The sequence below is a fragment of the Melospiza georgiana genome, chromosome 7, assembly GCF_028018845.1.
Source record: "Melospiza georgiana isolate bMelGeo1 chromosome 7, bMelGeo1.pri, whole genome shotgun sequence".
Taxonomy (NCBI): domain Eukaryota; kingdom Metazoa; phylum Chordata; class Aves; order Passeriformes; family Passerellidae; genus Melospiza; species Melospiza georgiana.
The window spans coordinates 39,011,739-39,022,399 of NC_080436.1; the positions used below are offsets into that span (position 1 = coordinate 39,011,739).

The following is a 10,661-nucleotide window of genomic DNA, read 5'->3' on the forward strand; positions in this document are numbered from 1 at the left end:
AGACGGGAATTTGACTTGGAGTGTTCAGAAGGTTGATTTATTATTTTATGATATTATATGATATCATAGCACAACATATCACATTATTATATCACATTATTATATCACATTATTATATCACATTATTGTATCACACTTTATCACACTATATCACACTATATTATATGAAATGATGTTATACTATGTTATACTAGGTTATACTATGTTACATTATATTACAGTATATTATGGTATATTATAGTATAGTATACTGTTATTATAGTATACTAGATTTTATTTATTATTTTATGTTTTTATATGATACTATATGATATGATATAGCATAGCATATCACATCATATTATATTACACTACATTATATGAGATATTATATGAAATGATATGATATTATATCATATTGTATTATATTATTTTACATTATATTACATTATACTATATTATACCACATAGTATTATATTATACTACATTATACTACACAGTGTTATGTTGTGTTGTGTTATGTGATGTTTGTTATGTGATGTTTGTTATGTGATGTTTGTTATGTTATGTTTGTTATGTTATTATAGTATATTATATTATGGTATAGTATAGAATATTATAGTGTATTGTATTATATTACATTACATTACACTACATTACAGTGTATTATTATAGTGCATACCAGTATAGTGTATTATATATATAATATACTATACCATCTATATTATATATTATATATATAATATACTATTCCATATATATTTTATATTATATATACTATGCCATATCATCTCATATCTCATATCACATATCTCATATCTCCTATCACATCTCATATGTCATATCACATATCTCATATCATATATCGTATCATATATCATATCATATATCATATCATATATCATATATCATATTATATATCATATATCATATTATATATCATATATCATATCATATATCATATGGTATCATATTCCATGGTATAGACTCTCTCTTAGCTCCATCCCAGCCATTCTGCCCCAAGTTCTCCCAGTCATGGATGTGGAAATTCTCTGTTCCCTCTCCCTTCCATGGGCCCCTTGTCCCTGAACTCACAGGGCAGGGCTGTGCTCCTCCCCTCTCACTGCTGTTCCTTGTCTCTGAAGCACGAGGCCAAGATCAAATCCCTGACAGACTACATGCAGAACATGGAGCAGAAGAGGAGGCAGCTGGAGGAGTCCCAGGACTCCCTCAACGAGGAGCTGGCCAAGTTACGTGCTCAAGGTCAGCTCTGGGTCTCATCGTTTCCGTCTTGGGACGCTCACTTTTGTGTCTTAATGGTGTGAAAAACTTTAAAACCCCCACACGGATCCTTTACCGAGCAGCACCAATCAGTCTTGCTGAAAAGTCTGTTAAATTCTGCATTTCCGAATTTTAATATTCTAATATTCTATTCTAAAATTCTGGATGTCTGAGTTTTAATATTCTAACAATTCTAATATTCTGTGAAACAAGGATTTATCTAAATTTCACTTGTCCCTCTGCAACATCCCTGCCTCATTCCCCACTTCCCTCATATGTGCACAAGTTGTGTCTTTCCCAGCTGACTTAATTTTTAAGGCTTGCTTGGTTTTCCCCTTTCCAGCTGAACGTGGAAAATGTGTAGGTATCAAAAGAAGCTCTTGTAGCTTTGCTAAGCTCCTGGGTTATATCAATTTAAAACCTTGCAGCCTTAAAATCATTCTGGATTTCTGCATAAGGGAGCAGCAGGTGGGGACAAGACTTAAAAAAAAAATTATCATCTCCTGCATTGTTAGAACATAATCTTTATTCCATCTCCTGGAATAAATTAAATTTATTTTAAAATCTACAATTTAAAATTAAAACTTTTTCCACCTTTAAACAGAAAAAATGCATGAAGTCAGCTTCAAGGACAAGGAGAAGGAGCACCTGACACGACTCCAGGATGCAGAGGAGATGAAGGTAGCTTGGCACAGTGGAAATTTTGAGGGAATTTCTTGGTGAGATTGTTCATTGGGGTGGAATTTTGTCTTCCTGTTCACATGGCCAAAAATTACACTGATTCACCACTGTGTTACACTAATTTTTTGCTGCTGGAGCTCTGCTGGAAGTCAATTTGCTCAGTAGTGAATGAGGCTGCTGGGGTTAATATCATTTAGGTACTTATAAATTTGATTTTAAAAGAGGCTGTTTCCCCAAAGTTCTGCTGGAATTCTGATTATCTCCTGGAAATAATAATAAAATATATAAACCAGTTTTCTGGTATTTTTCCTTTGGAATGCCAGGAAATGTTTGCAATAATGAGTTGTTCTGATGGGGTTGCACATTGCAGACAAGGGAAAATGCACTTTTACAAGGACAGTGATAGAGGTTTGTCAGCTGCAGAACTTTTCCCTCCATCATAAAAATTTTAAGTGATGAAAGCAGTTGTAAAGTGATTAAAGCAGCTGTGATTCAAGTGCTTGTACCTCACAGCTCTGAGGAAAAAAGCAAAGTTTGTGTTAGCAGTCTAAAGACATAAATTTAGTTTTTCCTGTTGCTTGAGGCATATTTACTCCTAGAATTTAAATTTAAATGACAATTTCAATAGCTGGGCTGTGGATAAACAATTCTCAGAGGTTTAGGTTTCGTTTCTGACACAGGTAGAGCTGTACAAGTATTTCTGGGTGAATAAGCAGGGGAAATAAGAGAGGATTGGTGTAAAATCAGTGGATTTGTGGCCAAATTCTGCATTTTCATGGGGCACTTTTTGCAAGAAAACGAGTCAAAATTGTTGTACATCTGTTGCTAAAAACAGAATTAAAATGTTGGATGAGCAGGGACAGAGCTCAGCGATGCCAGAAGGAAATGGCAGGCAGGTTCCTGGCTGGATTTGGTGTTTCCCCTCAAATGCAGAGGCTGGGTGAGGGGGAGCTGTGTGTCCCTGGGCTGCTCTGATTCCCACCCTGTGTCTGCAGAAGGCCCTGGAGCAGCAGATGGAGAGCCACAGGGAAGCCCACCAGAAGCAGCTGTCCAGGCTGAGGGATGAGATCGAAGAGAAGCAGAAAATAATCGATGAAATCAGGGAGTGAGTTCACCCTCTCCACCCCTCCTCTGGCCTGGGATGCTTTGGGCTTGCTTTTGTTGGGTTTGATTGATGTTTCTTTGCAAGTTCTGCCCTTACACGCAGCACCCAACCCTGTAATTATTCTGCAGGGTGGATTACAGTGCCTAATTCTTTATTGGGGAGCTTTAACAAGGCCATAAAATCCAAGGGAGTTTATAAAAAAGGGTGATGTTGCACCTGCGGGTCAGGAGGTGAGAGGAGCTTGGAGGAGAGCAGGTTTTAAAGGATCATGGAATCATTTGGGTTGGAAAATCCTTTAAGGTCATCGAGTTCAGCCACCACTGAAGGTTTTGAGATTCTCACAGCAGCCAGTCCTGCCCCAGACCTTCTGAGAGCCTGGCTGACCCCAACAGCTCCCATTTTCACACATTTTTATATTTTTTTCCTCACACACCAATGTGACTCTGTTATGCTTTGCTCCTGTGTTCTTATTTTTCTAAAATCTAGGCATTCTTTTATCATATTTATTGTGTATGGCCAAAGATTAATTGTAGGGAAATGAGGAAGCGAGGCAGAAAGATGCCAACAACATTTTGGGTCCTCCTCTAAGGCAAACAAACCAAACCACTGAATTTAGCCCTACAATATTTTAAAATAATGTCCTCCAAGTTCTTTATGCTTCATTTCTTCCAGAGTTTTTCAGTAGAGAGTTACAGCTTTACTTTTCCTCTGCCCAATCCCATTTTGTTCGTGGAGATTTTCCCTCCCTCCTGAGCTGGGCTGACTTTTCCTTTCACATTCCCAGCATGAACCAGAAGCTGCAGCTGGAACAGGAGAAGCTGAGTGCTGATTATGATAAATTAAAAATCGAGGACCAGGAAAGAGAAATGAAACTGGAAAAGCTCATGTAAGTGCACAGTTTGGTATCCCTGAACCTCATTATGTTGAAAAATATACTAGAGAGAGGGATTTCTGCTGGAATATTCACACTGGAAATATGATTTTAGTAGGAAAGTCAGCAGGAGCTACGAATAAATAATTACCAATTACTCTCTATTTTTATATCACAAGCTTCTCAATACTGGCTTTGATAACTACCAAAATGAGTTCATTAGAGCTCTGACTTTATAAAATATCCCAGCAAGTCTTAAATCTCTCATTCCTTAATGCACAGCAAAACAAGCATGAAAGAAGTTGGGAATTTTTGGTGGGTTTTGTTGATTTTTTGGGGGGTTTAAATCAGATGTTTTGAGTAAAAAGCCTTTCCTGAAAATGAGAGACAAAAATCCCATGTGTGGACACAAAGATGGAAGTGGTGACTCAGCCCTTCCAGGTGATAAAATTGGATATTGGGGGCAATTAAAAGCATAATTAGAGATGTGCAATTTGCTGCCACCTGCAGATGTGCAGCTCCAGGTGGATGCTGTTGATCCTCCTCAGTTTATTTGGATTGATTTGTGATCCATGTTGTGATCTTTCCAGACTCCTTAATGATAAAAGGGAACAAGCAAGAGAAGACCTTAAAGGGCTGGAGGAAACAGTGGTAGGTCTTATTACACTTTATTCAGCTTTTCCCCCTATATCTGTATACCCTGGTGATATATATTTTAATTTTTGAGTAAACAGCTTTGAACCACCTAAATTAAAATTTAAAAAGGGTTATCAATTTAACAATTTATTTTGGAGAAATTGCTCTCTTCAGTTTGGTTTTGGGGCTGGCTGGGGTTTATTTTGTGGCATTCAGAGTGATTCCTAGAGAGAAAATCCAAAGTTCTTTTCTCCTCTTACCAACTCAAATCCAAGGAGATCTTTTACACCAGAGCATCTACTATGTCCTAGTCATTTGTGCTTTTCTAAAAATTATTGTTTTGTTATCTTTATTCCAGGCAAGGGAGCTTCAGACTCTTCACAATCTGCGCAAGCTGTTTGTCCAGGATCTTACCACCCGTGTTAAAAAAGTAAAACTCTGCTCTTTTAAACCCAAATCTTCTCCTTTATGTGAAGTATTCTTGTGATTTGCTGGAAGCCTTTAGTGCATGCATTTACAAAATGGGATAATGTCTTTTTTAGTAGCAGTGAGAAATGAGATTAAAGCTGTTCTGATGTTTATCAGCTTTTATTTGGTCCTAATTAGATAAGGAAAATGTTGGTGGGTGAGAGAAATGAATTTATCCAGTGCAGTTCACCTACAAAATTCTCAAAGATTATGAGTTTCAAAAATTATTTAGCATAACTTGATTTACCTATTCAGGATTCCCCCATAATTGTTCAGTAAAAATAGCTTGGTTTTTTGTGTAAGGGGAAATGTGATTTCTCAAAATCAAACAAAGAGTTAAAATAATTTCTCTTAAATTTGGAGCTCAGTAAGACTTTTCCACCTTTGGGGAGCCCAAATTTCCCAAAGAGCTGAGCTTCCCCTTGAGTTTGTGCCTGGCTTTGCTGAGTGCTGCAATTTTGTGGGCAGAGTGTTGAACTGGATAGTGATGATGGAGGTGGAAGCGCTGCGCAGAAGCAGAAAATTTCCTTTCTTGAGAACAACCTGGAACAACTTACAAAGGTTCACAAACAGGTAAAGGCTCCTTTTCCTTCCTTTTTTCGTTCCTTTTTTTCCTTCCTTTTTTCCCTCCTTTTTTCCCTCCTTTTTTCCCTCCTTTTTTCCCTCTTTTTTCCCTTCTTTCCTCCTTCCTTTCTCTCCTTCCCTCCTCTGCCCTTTGCCCCCTTTCCCTCCTATCCCTCCTGCCCTTCTTCCTCATTTCCCTTCTTCCCTCCTTTCCCTCCTTTCCTTCCCTCCCTGCATCAAAACTTGCACTTTTTGAATATTTACAAGCATAATTTTGGAAGGTAACCTGTGCTGTCTGAGGAAAAGGTGCCACTAAACTCCTTGGAATTAGGAGCTAGAGCTGCTCTTCCCACTCTCTGTACTTCTAGGAATGTGGTAAATAAGAACATTTTTTTTTCCTGTGAAAATAGATCGGGTTTGGCACTAGGAAATACATAAAAATAGCTGTTTTCTGGATGGATTGTGCATCCCCAATTTGGTTCCTGGCCTGAGGCTGCTCAGAGGCACCTTGGAGGTGGTTGGAGTGGATTCAACCAGCAGAGTTTTCAATGAAAACAATGGAATTGGGGTTTTCTGTGCAGCTGAAGGGCTGGTGCCTCCCTGGGGTGCTGAGCTGGTAATTTTTGGGCCTGTCCATTTGTGTGTCCTCCCTCCTTCATGGAATTCCAGTTTCATACAATCCCTGATGTGGAATTAAAGCCCTGCCATCTCCCACACCTTCCATAATCCCAGGCTGCTCCAAGCCTGGCCTTGGAGCCTTCCAGGGATCCAGGGCAGCCCCAGCTGCTCTGGGCACCCTGTGCCAGGCCCTCCCCACCTTCACAGGAATAATTTCTCCCTAAGTCTCCTCTCCCACTATGCTGGAGCTGTGTGCCACTCTTCAGGTGCGCACCACAAAGCACTAAGGCTGTTTTGATTTCTTTTCTGAGCAGTGGCATTACACTGTGCACTGCACTCTCCTGAGCTGTATTAGTGACCCACACTCCCAGATCTGCTTTAATTACTCTTGTGGAAGTGCCCAAAGAGCAGGAAGTGCTGGACTGTGACAAGTGTCTGCTAAGGTTTGGGGTTTTCAGATTCCCAGGGAACAGATGGTTTCAAGACCTACTTTCTAAATGTGGAAACTGGGACATGTTCAGAGTGGTTTTTCTTTTACCATTTTGCCTTTTTTTTTCACTCGTTTCATGCATCTGCTGGGTTTCAAATACGGATTTTTATAGCTCTCATTAGCGTCTATTTACTCAAAATTAACTTGGAATCCACATCTTGTAGGAAACTTGCAAAGAAAAGTGACATTGGACTTGATACCATCCTGCTTGAATTTTGTATCACAACTATTTCACACAACAAGGGTTCAAGCGCTTGCAGAAAAGGCACATTGTTGCAATGTTTTTTTAGCTTGTTTGTGTTTTTCTCCAGCACTAAGCCTGGCCCAGCAGGTGTAAAATGCTCTGATTGTTAAACAACGTGTGAATGTCAGGACATGCTGTTGCTTTGCTGCATTATTAATGTGGTTGTTAATCCACTTTTCCCTCCAGAAGAGGGAGAGTCACTCCTTTGGAGCAGGTTTCTGTTGACTTCCAGCAGTGGTGTAATCTGTTCAGTGGAAATTGGGCTGGATTTTTCTGCCCGTTTGCATCAGTTTTGTGTTTATTAAAAATCAATCCTCTCTTGGCTGTTGCTGCATGGGAGGTCAGATGCGATTTGTATAATTGATAGACCTCACTCAGGTTCATGTTAAACCGAGGAAGTGCACCAATTCAAAGTTGTATATAATCATTATATTTGTAGTTACAGGCCTAAAAGTGATTTCTCAATGAAGTTCCCAGTTTTCCCACATGGCTGAGTAGGGAACACACAGGTGAACACATCAGAACCATTGGAAATGATGAATTTGGGGTGATCCCTGGTGATGTCTGTAAGACATATTCAGGCATTATTATTTTAAAATAATGAGGTGATCAAGGATTTGCATAATCCTGGAGATTTCTGTGTGCTGAGGAAATGTAGAGTTTCTGCTGCAGTTTTTGATATGTAGAGAAACTAAGATTTTTACATTAATTTCTAGAAGAAATCTGTTTAATTTTACTACTCCTGTCATGGAGAGCAACCAGTGGCATTTCCTCTCTCCTCGTGAGGAGACTTCTCCCGCCATTTCTCTGAGGAGACTTTTGCCACTTTCTTTAGACTTTGTGGATCCATTCCAGCTCAGGACATTCTAAATTTCTCTTTAACCTAAGCTTTTCACATTAATTTCTGGAAGAAAACTGTTTAATTTTACTACACGTGGCATGGAGTGCAACTAGTGGCGTTTCCTCTCTTCGTGAGGTGACTCCTCCCACCATTTCTCTGAGGAGATTTTTGCCAATTTCTTTTGACCTTGTGGATCCATTCCAGCTCAGGACATTCTAAATTTCTCTTTGAACTAAGATTTTTGCATTGATTTCTAGAAGAAATTGGTTTAATTTTAGTACATGACACATTGAGAGCAACTGGTGGCGTTTTGTCTCTCCTTGTGAGGTGACTTTTCCCGCCATTTCTCTGAGGGGATTTTCGCCCCTTTCTTTTTACCTCCATTAATTTTGCACGCCTTTCCCCGCAGCTGGTACGTGATAATGCAGATCTTCGTTGCGAGCTTCCTAAGCTGGAGAAACGCCTTCGAGCTACGGCAGAGAGAGTTAAGGCCCTGGAGAGTGCACTGAAGGAGGCCAAGGAGAACGCCATGCGCGACCGCAAGCGCTACCAGCAGGAGGTGGATCGCATTAAGGAGGCCGTGAGAGCCAAAAACATGGCCCGGAGAGCACACTCTGCCCAAATTGGTGAGGACATGGAGCTAAAGGGGCTGCCCACGTGCTTCAGGCTCGGGCTGGTTGCTGGGGGTGGAGTAGAGGGAGTAAAACATAAAACATAGGGGCTACTTCTCCTCTGCTGCACAGGAATCTTCAAAGGCCCCATTTTTTTCATGGAATTTGCCCCACCTCGAGTTTAAAGAGGCTCTGCAGTTCCACTGGGTAAATAAAGGGCATAATGGGTCTTGTGTGCCCTTCTAGTGACCTGAAAACTTGTCTCCTTAAATTAGTTGCTCACTTTCTTCCTCCTCCTCCCCCTACACGCTCCCTCTCTGCTTTAATTCTTTCCTTGCCTTTCTGGACCTTGTCCATTTCTCTTTTTTCTCCCTGATTACTCCTCCATGTGATTTAATTCCAAAAAATCTTCCTTTGTACTTCAGATATTGATATATCTCCAAGGCACAATGCAGTGCGTGCACACAACAGAGGAATGGGGCAATTCTTGGCATGATTTGTTGGGATTAAAATGGATAATGGTTTAGATGGAGATGACAATAGTGGGGTATTAAATCCTGAGGGAGAATCACGCAGCACAAAGTGTCACCTCCTGAATGCTTTCTCTTGTTGGGAGCCATCCAAGCTTTGTCTTGACATCTTCTGGAGTGGTGTGAATTGGACATAAAAAGTGCCTCACTGCCCAGCAAGTGACTTCCCTCTGTTGTTGGACAGTCCAGAATCTTTGCAGATCCAATTAATGGGAACGTGGAAGGGGTCTGCCAGCAGGAAAAAGGATTTGCCAGCAGGAAAATGGGTGTATTTGTTGTTGGCCAAGGCAGGGAGTGCTGTGTTCTGCACAGCTGGATCAGAAACCAATGAGTTGGGAAACAATTGGAGGAGAAGGGGAGGTGGGAAGCTAAAATGGGAAAGCTAAAATGTCCTGTTTGGTCCCTCCTTGCACCATGCAGCCAAGCCCATCCGCCCTGGTCACTACCCAGCGTCTTCTCCGACGGCCGTCCACGCCATCCGAGGGGGAGGCATGTCCAACTCCAGCTACTACCACAACACCAAATAAACGAGAGGTAAGGCCAGAGAAACTTACTCACCTCTTCTCCCACTGATCACTCTGTTCCCTTATATTTCATCTTGCTTTTTAGGAGACTTACAGTAATTATTTTTCTATTTTTAGTAGTCGTTTGCTGATAATTACAATACTTGTTAATTGAGTGCCCATTAAGAGGCTTTGCCAGCTGCTGGGGAGAGGTTTTATTTTAATGACTTAGCACTTTTAAGTTTTTTAAAAACTGCTCTAGTAAATCTGGACTGAAATTCACACATAGAGGTATGAAACTCTTGTAGTTTCATACCTCAGAGGTTCCTTCTGCCAGCATCACCTTCTGCTTTCTGTGCCATGGATGTGTTTCTATGTTGGGATATTCCAGCCTGGGATAGAGTTAGGGCAGCTTTCAGTGGCAGCAAGAGACATCTCCAAATTTGAGTGTCACCATTTGGCACACTTGGAACTCTTAGTTCTCTTCATGAATATTAAAAAACCTTAAATATTTTACTTTAATTGCCAGGGCTTGAAAGTTTCTCCTAAGCAAAAGATGAGCAGCATATTCCCAGGAGTCTGTTCCATGGATTCCACCCTGCCATTTCTTTCTTTAAATGCTCATTGGGAGAAATTTTATAAATATAATAGATATATTATAACATAAATCAATGCTTATTGGAGAGATTTTATATCTGCATTATTTTAGATGATCAGTTTATGCCACAGACATGCCAAGAGCCAGATGGCAGCGAGTGGCTGTGAAAAGCAGCCTGGGGACAGCAAACTTGTCCCTCCAAGTCTGGCTTTTTGCCTTCCTTGAGGATTAAATCTGTCTCACAACTCTCTTCATGGTCTGTGGTCTCCTTGAGGCATTCTTGGATGTTTTTAGCTTTTTTTGGGAGTGTTTTATGTCAGGCTTGCATGCCAAGCATCCATCACGCCACACTCAAGCTCTTATTGTGCTGGGGGATTGTTCCTGCTCATTGTGTTTGCCGTGAGCTTCCAGCAACAAATATTTCCTCTGTGGATAAATTAGGGCAAGGCCTTGCTGAGAGGTTTTGTCCATTGTGGTCTGAAATTGGCTTTTCCACCTCAGGAGTGAGGTGCCTCTGTCCATCTGCTTCATTGCATTCCCACCTCTGTGACCTGGCAAAGAGTGGGGTACAGAGCCTTGTCAAAGATTTCCAAACATTTCCTCTAACAGCTGCTCTGAGGGGAAAAAGCTGCCACCTGCC

At 40.7% G+C, this 10,661-nt stretch overlaps 1 protein-coding gene across 1 annotated transcript in view; it reads left to right on the forward strand.

Moving 5' to 3' along the window:
• Positions 1-10,661, forward strand: part of KIF5C (kinesin family member 5C) — a 70,772-nt gene that overhangs the window by 54,251 nt on the left and 5,860 nt on the right. Inside the window, 9 exon segments of the mRNA XM_058027665.1 lie at positions 1,126-1,243; positions 1,866-1,942; positions 2,938-3,047; positions 3,832-3,933; positions 4,509-4,569; positions 4,913-4,984; positions 5,491-5,595; positions 8,189-8,405; positions 9,341-9,454. Coding sequence (XP_057883648.1) covers positions 1,126-1,243; positions 1,866-1,942; positions 2,938-3,047; positions 3,832-3,933; positions 4,509-4,569; positions 4,913-4,984; positions 5,491-5,595; positions 8,189-8,405; positions 9,341-9,447 — 969 coding nt within the window. The 3' untranslated portion in view covers positions 9,448-9,454.